Genomic DNA, 20,447 nt, shown 5'->3' with positions numbered 1-20,447 from the left:
CTCTCTCAAATTCTGTATATTGTATACTTTTATAAAGATGGGAGGGTTTGACTTCTCTCTCTAAAGTGAAGTCAGTTAGTAAATGCTTCTCATCAGTATTTTTCAGTGGAGCTGTTCAAGGACTGTGAGATTGTGTCTCAGAATTTTACTCTTTTACTGCCCTGTTCTAGAGATGGAAAAGATAAATAAACAGTTTATGACTGTCTGAGATCTAGCACAGTTTGATCCTTCTGGATTGCGAAATTGTAGACTCATACTATTTAGTTGCTTTGTTCCTTTTACATCTTTGGTCATTTTTAATGCAAAACTCAGCGGGACATATTGTGCTGCTGCTCTTTGTTTAGTTAGACTTCATTTTCAAAATTCATGTACAATTGCTACGTCACACAAGCAGCTTTAAAAATATTCCACTTTTTCTGTATGGTCTGTCCCTGATGTTTCTATGTTGACTGCTTTTAATGCTTTCCTTAGGAAAGAGGCATTTTAAAGTTTTTTTTATCATCATTGCTGCTTGAAAAATATATGACATAAGAAGTCTTGAAGTGCCCTGTTGTCATTTGACACTAATGGAATTAGACACAAGGAATTAGAATTCATTTTATTTCAGGGACTTTTTCTAACATCCTAATAACTGGATTGTGTTATTAAAACAATCGCATTTAAAACAATTTGAGAAGGATTATTATATTCAGAAAAAAGAAAAGGAGTACTTATGGCACCTTAGAGACTAACAAATTTATTATTAGTCTCTAAGGTGCCACAAGTACTCCTTTTCTTTTTGCGAATACAGACTAACACGGCTGCTACCCTAAAACCTGTTGTTATATTCAGGTGCATGACCTTCAAAATACATTCCTTCTCAGTCTCTGACAATTGTTCTGAATGTCTTATTCCTTGCAGTTCATTTGGATAGTCAGATAATGCATACAGTAAATAAGGATTAATTTTTTTCTTTGACATTCATTGGATGGTGAAGGACTTTATCTCACACCGTTTTGTGTCTTACAATCACCTAAGGGAAGTGACTCCTCCCACCCCCTTAACTTATATAGTAAGTGTATCTTTGGCAGCTGCAGGGCGTAAGGATTCTCCTGACTTATTTCTATTTATCTGTTGATCTTTTTGGTTATTTTTTGTTTCTTCATTATAGAGACTACCCCCTGAGCTTTGCAGTCTCTAGGAGTTTGGATCTATAATAATTGATTTACCTGTAATTCTTGATCTATGAATGTAATAGAATAACTTTATACCAGCTCCCACCAACTACTGATTTAGAGTTATGCTCCTGCCTTATTTTCTTTTGGTCACAAAGGAAGTGTCAGGCAGGTGCTCTATTATGCAGAGCATTCTCTACTGAGGGTTCTAAGTTCTTTGAGCTTTCTAATTAATTTCCAGAACTGTGGGTTCATGCCTCAAGTGTGATATTCAGAAACTGATTAACAAGCTAAAATATAACTTAAAACCCTCAGCAGCAACTACCTACAGTACAAAGAACAAATCACAGATAATGATTTTATTCTCCCTGCATGCTAGCTGCTTATGTATTTTTCCCTGCATCCTGAGACAGTCAGCGGTGTTACAGTTCTTGACAGTCCAAGTCACATGTCTGTTTTCCCCTTAGTTAAGGAATGAATATGTACTAAAGTGCTTTATCTGTGAACCACATCAGTACATTACAGAAACAAAAGGTTCTAGGTCGGGAGGGGGGACCCTCATTCTAAATACAAAAATTTAGATTCTTGCTTATAATCTAAGTGAAACAAAGAATCAAGAGAAATATGTTTTCTCTCTTGTCTTTTTTCCTCCTTTTTTTTGTACAAAAATAAAAATAAAAGTGCAGTCAAATAGAAAATAAATGCAGTAGATGCAAGCTGAGTTGAGGCAGGCTGTTAGTGATAATGTGCAAATGTGTGTCTTAGCAGTTCATCTGCAGATGGTCGCAACTTGGCCTCGATAAAAATCCGCTTGAGGAAATCCCGACCATGGTCCGAGACATGAGGTGGCAGCTGTGGATTGGTTGGCTGGGTGGCAATTTTAAAGATGGCAGCCATTGCTTCATACTCTGCCCAAGGGGGTTTCTCAGTGAGCATTTCTACAACCGTACAACCTACGCTCCTGAAACAGAGGTGAAAGTAAAAGAACAGGTTACAAACAGAATGATGTTCTCCCCCGTGGAAACAAAAACTACAACATGGAAGCTTACTGAAATGCCACAAATGGAAGACTGTTGCCCACACAACATTGCAACTCAATTCAATTGAAAAAAAACAGACTTTTATCACGTCTATAATTACGCACTTGATTTGAAGGTCATGCTAGCTACTGCAAATCACAACTTATGTCCTGCTCCACATGTCAGCTAACCTGAATGCAATTATTTCAGTGGCAGATGTTTATGTGACTTGCTCATGTGACCCTGGAATCCACCTTGTGCCTATAATTTTCCACAAATTGCGACTGAGAACTTTGTTTGGACCCTTGGAAACATCTCCATTTTGTCTTCATGTCCTGCTTCATTTTTCTGGACTGAATTTCTAACAAGGAAGCTCTAAACAAGGACTCATAATCCCCAAGCTATTTGGGTAACTTCCAGATAGACTTTTTCAAACTAGCAGTTTATTCCATCATTGTTTATTCCATCACTGATATAAGAATTTATGCATATAATCATTGCAATGAATTCCTCAACCATTTTAAACTACTTCTTTTCTCTTAAAAATAAATCTTTAGATTTTAGCCACTAAAGGACTGGCAACAGCGTGATTAGTAGGTAAGATCTGAGTTATATATTGATCTGGCGATATGGCTGATCTTGAGAGACCAGAAGAACCCTGTTTGATGAAATTGGTTTTCAATAACCACTCATCATAAAGTATAGTGTCTAGGTGGTAAAATAAGTGCTGGAATGCCTAAAGAGACTGCATTTTTTACTTCTTGTTAACCAGTGTGGTGAGACAGAAGTTTACTTTTGTTACTGGCTTGGTATATCTTATGATAGAATAACCATCAGTTCGGGGGTAAGTCTGCCCTATTTCTCAGCAGTTTGTCCTGAATCTGGCATCCTCAGCTGTGACCCACTGACACATGGTGAGTTTATCTAGACAGCACGTTAATTTCTTACTTGAAAAATAAGATATACAAATGCTAGAGCCAGCAATCTGAATTTCTGGGCCAACTCCACAGTTTAGTGGCAGTGCTATCAGACAGTGGTGTTAAAATTATTCTTATGGAGAAATCCCTGTCCCTCCTCGCTCTGGCTTTAAGGTTGCTGCAATGGGAACATTTTAGAGAAATGTGCTCCTCCCGTAAGCAGCGGACACACTGTGAGTATCCATCAGAGACAGGCATCTTTTAAACTCAGGAGAGCTTGGCATTTTCAGAGTCCAACTTAAGTCACAGGACAAGAAAAGAAAAAGGGGGAAAGGGAACTCCCGAGTCGTTTTTTTTTTTTTTTTTTAAAGGGAAAGTCTAAATGGTTAAAACGGAAACCTAAGACTAACAATGAACTAACTACTGGGGACTAAACTGAACTAATAACTATTTCGAATTCTTTTCTAGGTAATTTTGTGACACTGCTGTTGGAGCTCTGTCTGCAGCCAAGGACAGCTGAGAAGGAACTGAGGGGGGTTGGGACATGCGAGCACTAAATGAAGTGCCAACGACATCGCGAAACAGCTACTGCGCACGGGCATCCCGACCAGGCACTGCTACCAAAAAATCTCTGATCGGCGGCGCCAGGACGCACTGACACCTGAAGTGGAGCACCCACAGGGACAGCACTCAAAGAAGAATTATTCTCATTCTTGTAAGACGGTGATATTTCACTGTGTGTCCTGTGTCCCAAGCATTTTGATGGGGAATGGGACACTATATAAATAAAATTATTAATTTTGAGACCTTTTGAGTATCAACCATCCAGAGTACAATGCACTTGCAAATAGTTGTGTCATTTCACTCAAAGAGCTCTTCAAATCACAATGCTCCCTTAGTTCTACTGCTCTGAATGTTGCAGTTTCTTTTTTTAAATAAAATCTTCAGTATAAAATATGTTGGTGTTATATTTTGCGTGATAGCTAAGTAAACTCAACACGTAATCCATCCTCTTAACATATGGTAGAGACCTTCAGGTATATAAGGGAGCAGAAGGAAGAAATAAAACTAAAACAGATTAGCCTCTTCCCCTCTCAACATGGTAGTACTCATGATATGGTTTGGGCAAATGCTACTTAGGTAACTTTCATTAATCACTGAACTGAATTAATTGTGACATTTTCCTATGTTAGTGCCCCTCTAGCATTTACAAGTATGCCAGATAGGCCTAACTTCATGTGAGCTTGGTCCACAGTGTTCTCTTGTGGTCCTAAGTCAGTCAGCACAGTCGCTGATATACAAAAACCAATCTGTTTAGTGTTAACTGATCTCCTGCCCCAATATACTCTTCATTGTCTACATAGCTTGTTTTCACCTTGGGCAACCAGAAACACATAATGAGTGCGCTCATGCTTAAAATAATGAAAATTTATATTTTGCAGTGAAACCATCTCCTCTGGGGTAGTATGTAGCTGTCTTTCATTAGAATAGCTCTTTGACCTACCAGATATCTGCTTTTCTCCCATACCCTTCTCCACTGATAACTTCAGGACTCATCCAGTATGGAGTCCCCATGACAGACTTCATTCCCGTGCCAGAGAGACAGATAGTCTGAAGTCGCTTGCTGGCACCGAAATCACCTAGCTTCACATTGCCTGCTGAATCCCGCAGAATATTTGCTCCTGGAAGAAAAAGAAAAATCTCTGCTTTATATTCAGTAAAAGCCAAACAACTGCATGAGAGTGAATCAACACACATTTGGTTTAACTGATGCATTATAACAACAGCCCAGTATATTACATGGCACAGAACTTGCCCCTTGCTCAGAACTGTTCTCTAGAATCTGAGCTTTCATTTTAAAAATTATTTCTAGCCCCTGTGGTTGGAGAAAAAAACCTCTGAAATGTGAACCAAGTGTAACTGATGCAGTGTCATCTACCTGCATCTGCAGAGTCTGAAAATTATAGTCCTGAGGCATAACCTGCCCTATTTGTCTCACTCAAGTCTCTGTGGATGCCACAATTCCACAGCTGCATAATTTGGCATATTTCCAAAATGCCATGGAATTCATCATTTTGCTGCAGCCCGGCAACCAACATTTTTGTGTGTGTCCCTGGGCTGCCTGCACTACCTCTTGCTCTGCAGCTTTGCTCATAAGGGGAAGTTAATTGAATTACAGTGCATGATCCCTGCAGAGTTCGCTGGAGCCAGGTAACAGGAAGTTGGGGAGCCAGAGCTAGAATCCAGCTTGCATCTAAGGACCAGAGGAGATGGACGCATAGTTTGATAAGCTAGGAAGCAAGAGACTAGGTCAGCTAAGGAGGTAAACTGCTAAAGCTAGCTGCTTCCAACTTTCCTGACTCTTGTGAGAAAAAGGAAGATCTGAGCTGAGTTCTCTGGGCAACACCCTGGGAGCTGAGGCCCAGGTAGCGGAACTGGGCCACCCGGAGAACATAATAAAATCCCACCACTGACAATCATGAATGAATTTTACATTAATGACTATTTTCCACTCTGAGCCATAGCTGTGTGTGTACTGGCGGTCGTGGTGGGGATGGGGGCAAGAGACTATTTCATGGCCTTAGAATAAAGTGATGTTGCTGCAGAATTTAAGAGTTCTTGCTGTGGAATATATGGGGCCTGATTCTAATCTTAAATGAAGTTATATTTGAATTAATTTAATGAACAAAAATAAAGTCAAAATCCGGAGGGCAGAATATTAGGGGCACCTCTGTCATCTAAGAGTTTGCAGGTTGTTTCTATATCCTTCAAAAATTGACCAATTTGGAAAAAAAAAGTGCTGGATTAACTCAGAGCTTCTCAACCTTTTCCATTATCAGAGTGCTCTAGGGGTCTCCATTCCTCTAACCAGGACTACCTATCCCCCACCATTTAGCAATGTAAAAATGGCAGGGTGGCCACAACTCCCTGACACTGATTTGCAACCCCCTGGGAATTATGGAGGTCCTTTTTATGAACTTTCTGAGAAAGTTATTGACTTGCCAAATCTATCTTATATTAAGAATAAATAAAAGGGAACTGGGTGGGTAAGAAAGAAGTGAAGTAAGGAAGGAAAGTGCCTAGAGCACTCGGAAAATCTGCATCTTCATATCATGTTCAAAGTGAATGACATACTTTTAGGTTTACAAATTTATTTAACTTGGTATAAGCATGATAGACTAAATCTGTCACCTTGAAATTTACAAAAAAATTATATTGACACAAACAGGAAAATAATGTAGCAATTTTAGCAGCTATGATATAGTTATGTCCACCAGATTTAATCACGCTCGCTAAGGGTTTCAACATTGTGTTCGCTGGATTGTTGTTCATAAATAAATGTTTTGAAAAGTCCTGATATTAAAACAGTCATATATACCCCTATTAGTATCCCATTACTCACTAAAACATTTTTTTTCTCAGTTTGCAACACTGACAATTTTCAGGTTTGAAAAACATTACAAAGACTGGACTATTGAAGTAAATCCTGATGGAACTACTTGAAGTTAAGCCAATATTCTGGCATCACAAATTTAGCAGTGACCCTTCAATTTTATTGCAATCATTTCCCTTTGGTTTATGAAGCTTCAAATGTTTCAAGGTCATGTTGCTTATTTGGAGTAGAGAAAGCAGAACTCACATCTCTTCTTTAATTACCTTTAATATCTCTATGTACAATCATATTACTGTGCAAATAGTAAACTCCCTCCAAAATCTGCCGTGTGTATTTTCGGGTCACATTCTCTGTGAGTGCTCCATATGCTTTTAACTGGTCCTTAATGGAACCCTGTGGCCAAAAAGAAAAAGTATAAATGATTATAGCACTTTTAAGAATGATAGAATAATTTATTTTTAACCATTATTAAAAAATAACTGGATTGTATGAAGTTTGTACCAGAAATTTAGAGATGCAAGGCTCTACGACTTCTCTGGATCAGCTTAATTCACATTAACAGTTATATCTCCAGCTAAACTAAATAATTCAGCCTTTAACAGGAGCATAATGATACACAGAAATGTTATCAAGACAATGAATTTTAAAAATACCAAACAGTTTAAATGTTGCTGAGCTGCTGTACAGGTAATACAGTAGAGTATTTTCCTTCTAAGCATGACTTTTTAGAGATTTACTAGTTACATGATGATGCTGTGTTTGGCACTGTACATGACACAGCCATTGACCGTACCCAATCCATCTTACACTCTGAGAGACAACAAACGGAGAAAACGATCTGGACAACCCAGAGCATGACATTTAAAAAATGTTATTTAATAAGTTTTAGGTCTCAATAAAACAACAGGCAGAAACTTTGCATAAAAAAAAGTCTCAGCCTACATCTGATGTTTTTCTAAATATCTTAATACAATTTGGGTTGGCCATTTTAAATTACACACGTTTAATGGTTTAAAAGGAACAGTATCAAGACAAAAACCCAAAACTATACAGATCTTTAAAACTGCATATTTTGATACTCTGTCCTCCAGATCTCAGAAAATCTTACAAGTCTCTAAAATGAGATCCTCGTCTCATCTAAAATCCTAATTTTTCTTCTGTGCAGCCTTATAACAACAAACTAGAATGCAGCAATTACTTATGAACATTTAGGGATACATGAAACAACTGTATCTTACTATACTCAGGTCTGCTTGTTCTATTTTGGGAATAAGTGAAAATCTGCAGTTTTCAGAAAGCAAAATATTTCCATAAAGGAGTAGGCAGACAGGAGGGACAGTACAACACATGCCTCTGTGCCAACAAAAAGACAGCTGCAAGATCTAATTTTCAACTTATCTCTGGCTATTATTAACTAGTTTTTGCCCTCACAACATCTTTGATTGGCTGACGCAGTAACCTAGTAATAGTGCCCAATGCACTAAGAGAGGGACCTAAACCTTAGAACTCGAGCTTGATCTCTCTCTCTCTCCCCCCAAGTCAACAGGAGTCCTATGTATGGCTACTGTGATACTCCCTTCATAGGCTTGCTAATTGGTTCAAGAGGCAGCTGTGTATATTCCTCATCTGTTAGAAGCATCTCTAGAACACAGTCAAGCTGGAGGTGGATGCAAACTTAAAAAGGAATGTTAAACTTGAGATACATGATTAAAAGTTGTTAAAAAAAAGCTCACAAAACTGTTTTTAAAAGACATTTGTTGTAAGTAGTCAGCCAGAAGCACACAAATATTGTGCTCTCTAAATTAATTCTAATTCTGAATTAATAAGCAATTAATACAGTAGGCAAAACTCAAATATAATGTTATAATGCAGTTGTGTCTGTTTTTGGTTAACCATTTATCATCAGACATTTCCTTAACATCTGTGTGTGCTCCTGCAAATCTTATCCATTTATATCATTGGTTCTCAAACTTTTGCACTGGTGACCCCTTTCACACAGTAAGCCTCTGAGTGCGACCCCCCCTTATAAATTAAAAACACATTTAACACTATTATAAATTTTGAAGGTGAAGCGGGGGTTAGGGGTGGAGGCTGAGAGCTCGCAACCCTCCCTCTCCCCGTAATAACCTTGTGACCCCCTGAGGGGTCATGACCGTCTGTTTGAGAACCCCTGATTTAGATTGTCGGCACACATTCTGTAGAAATGATTGCCTGCAATGAGCTCTCTTGCTTACCCCTGGCATGTATTCCATGAATATAGAGAGTGTTCTTTCGGGGGGATCCCTCAAGCAGCCATAATACTGAACAATTCTTTCATGCAGCAGGTTTTTCAACAGCTGAATCTCACATTCAAGTGCATTTACCTCCTGAAAGGAAAATATTCAGTAAAACTTACTATAGTTGGGACAAATGATCTCACACAACTTTTAGATTTCTGTTAATAAGACTGACTTTATGAGGATTTACTCTGCAGTTTATGTAAAGTTAACACATTTTCTTGTTAGAAAACATCAGCAGTAGAAGAGGGAGAGCAGATCTACAGCATAATCTGAGAAATGTTTGACTTCTATAAATTCTTTAGGGATATTTTCCCGTTATTTCAGTTTCTTTTGATTTCAAGAATCATTCTCAATCTCATATACTCAGAAACTAGAACCTGTCAGGTACTTTATTTTAAAATGTCAACGAATTCAAGAGCTGTACTGTAATATTATGTTACAAATTTTCAGTTGGATGAAAAATTCTCAAATTAAGTCTTTCTTCGGGTATCACTAGAATTAGTTCATAAAAGCTTATCTCAAGTTAAGCAATACATTTATAAATCTAAACTATAGTTCACAATTAATTATATAATTTTAGTTTTGGTTTTCCTCCCAGATATATATTTCATTTTATTATTTATTTTTATAGCATGGAAGTGGTTAAGGGTGGAAAAGCCATTTATTCCCTGCTGTAAATTTCCCTATACAAGTTCATTAAAAAATAGGTATGATTTAGAATTTTAAGCATTCCAGAGATTCCATATGGAAGCCCTTCATCAAAACTTGGTATTTATCCATCACAGACCACTTGATGTTGCCACGGGTGTGTTACAAGAAGTAATGGCAAGTTTGGGTATCTTCTGAAAGGTAACTACTGCAAAAATGGCATCATGTGGTTCCACGTTTATTGTCTCTATGATTTCCAGAGCAAATTGGTTATTTTTACAATAATTTGTTTTTAAAGCACCAGCACTAAAAACTACAGCTGCAAGTCAATCTTTGTTCTGTCTAGCTCCTATGCCACCAGCAGTAATACAGTCTACAGCTGGAAGTCAGCCAGTTAATTCTGCAGATGACGCATGAGCCGGAATGGAATCCAGCCCACTCTCCCCACAACTGTACTGACTATGGAATCCTAATGAATGAAAAGAAGAATTTATTTTTGTCAGTAAAATTGGCAGCTACAAGTTGGAATACAAACAAGGAGCAGATCTGGGCAGTAACATGGTACCGCTTTTACATTTCTGACTGTAACTGTATTTAAAGAAGGACAAGTTCAGATTAGACATATGGAAATACTACCTGTCAACAAAAACACTAAAACAATGCTCTTGGGAGAGCAATATAGGGGACCAATTACAGTAGGTTCATTGGCATTGGACTTTACCTATAATGTCAATTTGTACATAACTGCAGTCGTATCCATTAAACAGTGTTCTTCATCAAAACATTCTCTATTGGTTTCATTATCAAATAAAGCTAATGTACGCTACGTTCCTATATTTTTCACTTTACTACTTAAAGTAATATTTCTGTAGAATGTACCTTCCATGTTAGATTATGGTTTAGCTTTATAGCCTCAGGCTGTGTTGAATTTGATAATACATGTTAGTTTCAGAGAGATATATCTGAAGATGAAATCATGTGTTACATACCACTATAATCATTCAACCGAGTTATGAAGATTTTAATGAAACGGGATATCTCTCTGTCGTATAGACTCATAGAAGTATATGTCCTCAAACATTTATAAAATTAAGTGAAAGCAAAAAGCAACATCAGTTTAGACCACACAGAAAACCACTCTTAAAGTGATCCCTTTACAAATATTTCTTTCAGGGTCTCTTACCTTGCTTGTCTCTGGACTGTCAGGGTCAAATTGAACCTGTTTAACAGCCAATTCTCTTCCGGTGTCAGCATCATAACATAGATATACTCTGCCAAAAGCACCCTGACCCAGCAGCTTGCCAAGTCTCCAGTTAGTTGGCGCTCGTGGTGCTGAAAAAAGTATGTTTTGTTTTTAGAATGAGTTTGTTATTCAGTTGTTCAAGAAAAACTGGAACACAAAAATAAAACTCTTGAAAAAATACTTTTTTAATTTTAAATCTCCATGTAAAAAGCATGGATTTATAAAATTTCCTCTAAATAGAAAATGTGATCCTGTCAGCTACCTAATAATCTATATTTTATCCATAAAAATACATCCAAACACATAAAGTACAAGATACGCACATCTGAGGTACTTACTAAAGTACCTGAAAAGGAGACTAAAATACATTTCATCACTGAAGTATTTTAAGAGTACCCTTTAAAAACAAGACACGATCTACACCAACTACAAAGCATACATAGCTAGTATAAACACACACACCCAACCACCATACTAATTAAGTCCCCTGTTTATCAAAACAAAAAAATTAAGCCCATAGCAGCAAGAGCAAATAAAGTTATCATTTGACTGGTAAGCATCTTACTACTTCAGGTCCAGATGTATAATAACATTATTAAATGTTAAGAAAATTAGTGATTAGTTATAATGTAAGTTATAATTATAATGTAATACTGTAATATTATTATGGATATGCCTTTAACAACATGTATTTTAGTAATTTTGTCGGTTCTGATGTATTATATATTTAACAAGATTTTTTTTAGATTTTCCTTTGAAGACTGTAATGTGCCTTTTTAACTTACAGCGGCTAGGTGGGCTGATGTCCATTACTGACAGGGTAGGATTGTCTATGTCACTTCCCCTTCTTCTCATTCGGTTCTCCTCATACTCTGGAGTAAAGGTGCTGCTCCCACTGCTTGTACTCAGGGAGTGATCGGTGGGGCTGAAACTGACTGGAGACCGGAAGCTGTTCCCCTGGGTCCTTCTAGCCCTTGGAAAGGTTTTACGACCTGTAATGATGCACAAAGACTACCTAGAATACTGTACCATGAAGAATAAGTACTAAACAATACGTGTCTGTATACTGCATGAAGTGTGCACTGAAAACATAACAATTCAAATCTTCCATAGAATATGATGAAATGATAATGAAAGTTACTGGTTTAGCCTGCTGAGAGGGAAAGTGTGCAGAATGCCTACATGTAGAGCTCAGACTTAAACTAGCTTAATGACTTAGTCCAAGACTGGCTAGCTGGGAGCAGTGTGTAAGTAACATCTGCAATTCCTGCAAACAGTTTCATAATTAAGTGACTCTTTCTACTGGTGGTTTGAAGAAAATGGAGACAAGTTCCAAAGGCAACAATACTTCTATCTTCACTGCTATGAGAGGCTATATGTATTCCTGGAAAACAGGCCAAAGATACACTAGAGTTCTAATGGCCCATCTAGTGAGGAATCCTCACGCAGAGGGTGTTTAAGTTCAGATGAAGACGAAAGATAGTCCATAATGGACACTACGGGAATTACCTGCCTGTAGAAGTTTCTTCCCGTCAACCACTAACTGATGGGAGCTAGGAAAAAACTTCTACAGGCATGGAAGCATGGATTCCCTCCCCTCTTTTTTCTCTATCTAATGTAACTCATTATCCAAATGTCTAATCTTGTTTTGAAATACAATACCTTCCAGCAATTAGCTCCACAGGTTAATTATGCATTAAGTTAACAAGTATTTTTGAGTTTTAAATTTATTGCTTTTCAATTTCATGACCTATCCTTCTCCTCTTTTATTATGAGAATCAGTAAACAGGAGCAACAATTTAGCTACTCTATGCTATTCCAGATTGAGTAACAGCGAAGTCTATTCTGGGTAGTAAAGTATCACAATGACTCATGGCATTCATTATATGTTCTGTATAGTTTGTGCATAGGCTTTTGGCAGAGATGGTTTCCATGTACAGCTGCTCCCATGATTCCCTAATATTCTAATCTACATCTTCACAGGAGCTGGGGTAGCTCAGCATCTTTGAAAAATCAGGCTACTTTAATTTAGGTGACTTGTGGTAGGGTGGTGCCCCACCCCCAGGCAAGATTGGGCTATAACAGGCCAGAGCGGCTGTGCGGAACGGCAGCCAAACAGAGAGGGCCTGTGGGGGAGCCAATCAGTGCAGAGCAGAGGGCAGCCAATCGGGGCCAGGCTAGACTCCTCTATATAAAGGCTGCCCAGGAGAGGAGCAGGGAGTTTCTCCCAGACCTTCAGAGGGGAAGGTCTGTCTCCTGAGCTAAGGAGACCAGCACCTTGGACAGCGCAGCGCAGCGCTGGGCAGGCTCAGGGCGCGCCCAGAGGAGAGCTCCAGCCCAATACCTGTCAGACTGCAGGCCCTGACCAGAAGGGCCTAGAGGGTGCAAGGGGTCAGAGGGGACGTGACCCAGGGAGGACGGACAGATGAGAGGAGAGGAGGAGGATGGAGAGGCTGCCACTACAGGGTCCCTGGGTTGGGACCCAGAGCAGTGGGAGGGCCTGGGTGTCTCCTCCCCCCCTCCCCCCCTTACTGCACCTGGCTGTGGAGGAGTGGCCGTGACAGACTGCAACTGGCCCTTGAGCAGAGGGACTAGACTTTGGGGGTTGTGGTTGGCCACTGTGGCAGAGGCGAGCTGGAAGACTGCTGTTAAACCCCCCTGGCCCAGAAGTGGGTAAGGATGGACTAAGGGGCACTGTCGGAGGGCAGTGACCAGAAGCGGATGTCTCCCATCAGGTAGCAACGTGGCTCTGGATATGAACAGGGGAGCAGATGATGAATGGGACACCACTGGCAGAGGGTGCCCTGCAGAGGACAGAGCTAATTCCCAGACGTGCCAGCGGGAAGCGCTGCAGTGGTGAGTCCCAACCCCGTCACATGCCTAAACACATTTGTGACTAACTTTAAGCATGCTTTACATTTATTTCAGAGAGAACACCTGTTTGCTTCTCCAACATTTTCAGATTATATTTAACTCTCAACTACTTTTTTGAAAAAAGAATAAATATTGAAAATGTTAGTGTCCCATACTCACCATCATTGTAATCTTGGTGATGATATGAAATATGATACCTTCGGGGATAAGTCCCGCCTTTTCCAAATTTCTCAAATATTGGGATATCATAGTCTATGGGGAACAAAGAAAATATTAGCATACATTGCAAAATTAAACACACGAGGAAAAATTCATAAAACAAACCAAATTTTAATTGGTCTTGCATCACAAGTTTTTAAAAAAGCAACCCTACACTTAACCCTGAAGTGGACTCTTGTATAAAGAGACTTGTAAACTGGAAGGCTGTGCATATAAAGATCAGCAAATTAACATTCAGCCTGCTAATCATGTTTTAGTCCCTATAAATGATAAAACAGCAAAACAATAAAAAAATAAATTTAATTAGATATCACATCCACTCAAACATGCTACCATCTGTTTCTAAGCAGGCACAAGATTACAATACCAATAGAACAGAAAATTATGTCTTAATAGATTTTTTTTCCTTCAATTGGCAAGTAAGGTTTTTATATAAAAACCTTAGTTAGTAAACTATCTGGAGCGGCAGCATTGTTTGTGGGAATTTTCTGCCTGAAATGTTAAAAGCAATCTCCTGTTTATGCTGAATGGAAAAAAGATTCATGGCACTTTCTGTAAAAATTTCTAAGGCATCTACAGACTTCATGTGTATGGAAACACTGCATCTCTGTTCATTTAACGTTCAACACATAAGAAGGGTTTGTCCTAGCATCCGTGGCTAAACCCCTCCCTTACTGGCGTATCCAGCTGTCTGCCACCCACTACCCCATAGGTCACTGCATGATTCCTATCATAAGCAGGGCTGGTTGCACCACCTATTAAGGTTGTCCAACACTTCTCCTTAAGACCCCGTTTTTCAGTTTTGTACCTTGCCAAACTATTTGGGCTGACATTTTCTATGCTGGTTGTCTGCCTCAGGCTCAATTTGTCTGGAAAATTTCTGCCAAAAGGGTTTAGATGTTTCTGAGAATGAGGCTCGGAAAATATATATATTTTAACCATGTTAAAAAATTCTGGTGACTTTCTTTGAAATGCTCGAACACCTGTATGCTTTGGAGTAGGTTCCTGAAATTTGGCAAGAAGTAGGAGTGGCCTTTGTTTCAAGGATGTGTTTTTTGCCATCTGGTAAAAAGGCCACTCAAATCTGGCTAAATTATAAACCTTTACAAAAAATTGTTTTCACATACTCAGTTTAGACTTGCTAGCTAAAATCTCAAAAGATTCCATCCTCCTGAGCATGCTCCAGCCTCTCAGCTCCTAGCACTGACCAGACTACACATGTATCATCCTCACAGATTGACTGAGCATGCTCCAACCCAGAACTACAAAGGCTGGGTACGGAAACAGAGAGCAAGTAGCTGGTCTCTCCTGTGCTCTCAACTCTCCTGCTGGCACTCAGGCAGTGTGAAGGAGTAAGCTGTCTCATTCGAATGCAGAAGGGACAAAAACCGGACCATGAGGGAGAGATAGGAGTAGATTGGAACAAGTGGCCTGGTGAGACAGGGATTGGCGGTGGAGAAACTGTGATTGGGAGTTGGGGAGGGGACAGACTGGGAATTGGGAGCTGGGACAGAGTTGGTGAGGGAAACGGGAGAGGGGTAGAAGGAGGAGCTGGTAGCCAGTTACCTGAGTAGGGAACACTGAGATTAGACGAGGAGCTGGGGAGACTGGGACCTGGAGCCGAGGAGGAGGTGGGGGGGTGGGGATGGGAGGCTGAAATTGGATGAGGAGCCCAGGGAGAGAGACTGAGCCATAGGTGGGGCAGGAGAAAGATATAGACTGTATGAGGAACCAGGGAAGGACGATGATGAGGGCTGTCTGGGCAATAAGACTGACGACAAGGAGCTGGGACAGGAAAGGAGGAACTGGAGCTGACTGAGCAAGGAGGCTGGAATCAGAAGCTAGGAGTGGGGAAGAGTCAGCACTGGGACAGGTTGGAAGGAATGGGGCAGAAGAGGTCAAGCTTTGAAGTAGGCCAACAGAGGACATTCTCTTCCAGAGCCTGGAATGGAACCCAAGATTCTCGAGTTTCTCAGTTTCTGCTGTCAGCAAATACTTGTCAACCCCACTGCCAAAGTATGTGTCATCTTCCATTAGTGCTGCTCCACATAGAGGATGACAACCTAATACTGCAATCATTTACTCTGTTAGCTCAAGTGGCAGAGATGTGGTGATCTGAAGGTTCAATATGATGACACCTGATGGAATTAGTGTGTAAGTGTAATTTCATAAGTTTTTTAAAAAAAACTTATCTTTAAAAATTCAGATTGCAGAGTCAAGCACACAAGTTAAGAAATGCCAGAATTCAGGTTGCCTGTGCAACCTTAATTAAGCTCCCTTATGTGTATGCATTATGACAGTCTTTAATGATCAGATCCTATTTTTTCCATAGGACGCCTGCCTCATTCACTACACCTGATAGACCTACTCTGGGAACAAATTAGGGATGTGCAATGAAGCAGGCTGTTGGCTATAGGACTACTGCCTCATTTGTTGTAGAAGTTGGAAGGTATGCAGTGACTGAGATAGGAAATAGCAGGAAGAGACAGGAAGATCCCATGGTTAAACCAGTTGAATGCTGCCCCAGAAAATTTGATTCTATCGTGTCTACCACAGAGTTCCTGTCTGATGCTAACCAAGTCACTTAAACCAAGCTTTTCACAGGTGGCCACTGATTGTCATTTTCCAGGTGTCTGCCTTCAGACTCTGGGGTCTGATTTGCAGAAGTTCCGAACACACTCAACTGCAACTGAAGTCAACTGGAGTTATGCTTCAATATAAAAACTACTACATAATACTAGCTACTCTGAAAAATCAGGTCCAGGCACCTCAAATTAGGCACCCAAAATTAGAGAATACTTTTAATCTTAATCTGTGCTTCAGCTCCCCATGTGTAAAATGGGGATAATATCTTGTCACCTCACAGCAGTTTTGTGAAGATTAATTAATAGATGTTTGTGAAGCACTTGGATACTATCGTGATGAGTGCCAATGAAAAACCTCTGACAAAATTAATAATCCTGCCTTTACAGAAGGGTTCGAATAGTGTGCACTAAGTAAGATCTAGGACCATATACTGAACAAAAAGGATCAAACAAAATATTGAATAGCTGCCCATTAATTGAGCATTGTCTATTCTGTGCATTGAATGAGGCATGGGACATGTGGAAAAAATAGTGAAATAAAGGCTCAGACAGGTTAAATAAATCACCCAAGGTTACACAACTATTCACTGGCAAACTGGAACTATGGTCCTGGTCTGACTCCTAGTCCTGCGCCACCAGACAAAGGTGTCTCTCTTGCTTTTGGATGAGAGGCAAAATTATCTTATCCTGTGACCCAGAAATCCCTTGGTGCCAACTGGCAGACAGTGCAGAGGGTTTCACAGGGATCCCTTGGGTATTTGTAGAATAGTTCACCAAAGGGTGGTATGTGAGGTCTCTATTGAGAGCGAGTAGCCACTGGTCATTATAATCAATGCAAAATGTGTGTACTAATTGGATAATACTTTAGGAGTTCTATATCTATACTGAAAATTACGTTCTTAAGGTCTTGGAATTAAGGCAGGTCACCAGGTGGTGACACACCACAGAAATGCTCCTTTCAGGCAGGAGGTAACAGACACCTATCTCCCCATTTGGCTGTTTGTGTATTATATGCCTGAGATGTATGCCTGTATGTATATGTATACTGAGCCAGGTGCCAGTTAAAAGATTGCAAAATCTACAAGAGAAGAAATCTATAGGAAGGAACAAACAGAAGGGGGATATTCTTCTTTATGAATAAAGACAAAAGATTGGTCAGGCCTATCTTGGCAGTCCAAAGGGACACACTGAATTCTTCACCTAGGAAACAAACTGACAGCATGCTTGTCTCATGAAAAGAGGGGCACAGCCAGCCAGGCTGTAAAGCACTGCAAAGATTCTGGGTGAGCAATACTCTACAAGACATGAGTATCTTAAGTTTAGGCTCTACAATGTGAGATTTTATTTCGTTTGTAATTTGTTTTCAATACTTCTACTTGCTACTACTTGATTCTCTATGCTTTGTTAAATAAACTTATACTTGATTTCACTATAAACAAATCTAAGTGTTGTGTTAAGCACAGCACTGATCTGAGGTGAAACTGGTAAGCTGAGGTGTTTTGAGTCTTTGGAAGCAGCGAATCTGTGAATACGGAGAGTGTTCAGCGGATGAGAGGATGTACTGTAGAGATACTTGAAGGGTTGAGGTGTGCCAACCACTGACCTGTAGAGGGACAGCTGGGCCTGTGAGGTCTAGAGGCAAGTGCTTGTATGGCCATGGCTGGTAGAGTTGGGGAGCTAAGCCATGGCAAACACAAACAAGGTTTCCTCACACTAAGGGAAGGTGGTAGTGAGGTGCCTCAAAACCCTGGGTACCCCAAGGAAGCATCACATATACTATGTACATGCATCCTGAGACATGTTACTTACAGCTGGATGTATCTGGTAAGACTAAATGGCCCCAATAGATTTACCTACCTGAAAACTCCTGGTGGTTATCTGGATAGCTCTGTGCTCGTGGCATCCGAGATTTGGGGTAGCTATCTCTAGAAGCGTAAGACAACATTTTAGATGCTCTGTTACTGGAGAGTCAGAGTAGTCAGGCAAGCACTTAAGTTTTACTGTTTTATAATTGTTGAATTATACAGTACAGTGTATGCTATCGTAGACATGAATGGGACTCAACTTTGAAATACCAAAGCTTGTAGATATCAATTACAATGGATGGATCTTGCTTGGGATAGGGAGGAAACGAATGGCACTGCTCACTAGTACAGTCTCTTAGTAGACACAGCAGTGCCAATGAAGCCACACAGGAGCTCGTGCTTTGCACCTTCATGGATAAACAAAACCAAAACATCAGTTACAGGATATTTAGCAAGAATTTTTGTAGCCTATTTAAATATTTTTTGCCAAAGAAATGCAGAGTCTTGCAACTCTCTGATTTCCTTTTTCCTTCTGTGAAGCTCAATAAAATTGCTTTTTAAAGTTTTTTATGAAAACACTTGAATTAAGGGGTTTTTCATGTGGTCAAATTTCTTACCTAGAAATTTGTCTTTATGTAACTCCCAGCCACCAAACAGGAATGGATGGGATTCCAGTCAGACAGAACAACCAATTGCAGTAGAGCACTTTCATAACCATACCACCCCAGCATCTTCCTTTTCCAGATAAGAATTTCTCTAGTAGGCAACAGAAGCAGAAATGGAGACACAAGCCTAAACCCCTGTTAGGAGTCCTTGAACAAAATAAGAGGCAAACTAAATGAGGATGACAAGAGTGTCTCTGGATTGGTTGAGGCAAGTCAAAAAATTTCTATGCAAGAAACGTTTTCATAGGATACTTTCAGTCTACCAATCAAGGTTAATTGGTTTTCTTAGAAAAAAATTAGGCAAAAAATGAAGGCTGTTAATCAATCGCAGTTAACTCACGTGATTAACTCAAAAAAAAATTAATCACACTGTTAAACAGAATACCAATTGAAATTTATTAAATATTTTGGGTGTTTTACTACATTTTCAAATATCTTTCAATTACAACACAGAATACGAAGTGTACAGTGCTCTCTTTATATTTTTTATTACAAATATTTGCAGTGTAAAAAATATTTTTCAATTAACCTCATACCAGTATTGTAGTGCAACCGCTTTATCATGAAACTGCAACTTACAAATGTAGTTTTGTTACATAACTGCACTCAAACAAAAGAATGTAAAATTTTAGCACCTACAAGTCCACTCAGTCCTACTTCTTATTCAGCCAATCGTTAAGAGAAAAGTTTGTTTAAATTTACAGTAGATAATGCTGCCTACTTCTTGTTTACAATATCACCTGAAAGTGAGAACAGGCATTCACATGGTACTTTTTTAGCTGGCACTGCATGGTATTTACGTGCTAGATATGCTAAACATTTGTATGCCCCTTCATGCTTCAGCCACCATTCCGGAGGACATGCTTCTGTGCTGATGAGGCTTGTTAAAAAAATAATGCGTTAATTAAATTTGTGACTGAACTCCCTGGGAGAGAATTGTATGTCTCTTGCTCTGTTTTACCCACATTCTGCCATATTTCTTGTTATAGCAGTCTCGGATGATGACCCAGCACATGTTCCTTTTTAAGAATACTTTCACTGCAAATCTGACAAAATGTAAAGATACCAATGTGAAATTTCTAAAGATAGCTACAGCACTCGATCCAAGAATCTGAAGTGCCTTCCAAAATCAGAGGGATGAGGGGGTGGAGCATGCTTTCAGAAGTCTTAAAAGAACAAACACTCTGAAGCAGCAACTACAGAACCCAAACCACCAAAAAAGAGAATCAACCTTCTGCTAGTGACATCTGGCTCAGATGATGATGATGAACCTGCATCGGTTCGCACAGCTTTGGATAGTTATTGAGCAGAACCCATCATTAGCATGGATGCATGTCTTCTGGAATGGTGGTTGAAACATGAAAGGACATATGAATCTTTAGCGCATCTGGCATGTAAATATCTTGTGACACTGGCTACAACAGTGCCATGCAAATGCCTGTTCTCACTTTCAGGTGATATTGTAAACAAAAAGCAGGCAGCATCATCTTCTGCAATTGTAAACAAACTTGTTTGTCTGAGTGATTAGCTGACCAAGAAGTAGGACTGATTGGACTTGTAGGCTCTAAAGTTTTACTGTTTTATTTTTGAATGCAGGGGTTTTTTGTACATAATTCTACATTTGTAAGTTCAACTTCCATGATAA

General features: G+C 39.5%; 1 protein-coding gene across 1 annotated transcript in view; it reads right to left on the bottom strand.

Annotated features, from left to right (window-relative positions):
* Positions 1 to 862: 862 nt before the first annotated feature.
* The window catches only part of MAP3K2 (mitogen-activated protein kinase kinase kinase 2), an 88,462-nt gene continuing 68,877 nt past the window's right edge, over positions 863 to 20,447 (bottom strand). The window contains exons 10-17 of the mRNA XM_074966768.1: positions 18,190 to 18,257; positions 13,688 to 13,780; positions 11,440 to 11,646; positions 10,595 to 10,743; positions 8,719 to 8,850; positions 6,748 to 6,877; positions 4,595 to 4,772; positions 863 to 2,115 (exon numbers count right to left, since the gene is read on the bottom strand). Coding sequence (XP_074822869.1) covers positions 1,890 to 2,115; positions 4,595 to 4,772; positions 6,748 to 6,877; positions 8,719 to 8,850; positions 10,595 to 10,743; positions 11,440 to 11,646; positions 13,688 to 13,780; positions 18,190 to 18,257 — 1,183 coding nt within the window. The 3' untranslated portion in view covers positions 863 to 1,889. The remainder of the gene's footprint in view (positions 2,116 to 4,594; positions 4,773 to 6,747; positions 6,878 to 8,718; positions 8,851 to 10,594; positions 10,744 to 11,439; positions 11,647 to 13,687; positions 13,781 to 18,189; positions 18,258 to 20,447) is intronic.

The sequence above is a fragment of the Natator depressus genome, chromosome 11 (assembly GCF_965152275.1).
Source record: "Natator depressus isolate rNatDep1 chromosome 11, rNatDep2.hap1, whole genome shotgun sequence".
NCBI lineage: Eukaryota > Metazoa > Chordata > Testudines > Cheloniidae > Natator > Natator depressus.
This window is presented reverse-complemented; position numbering and strand designations above follow the sequence as displayed.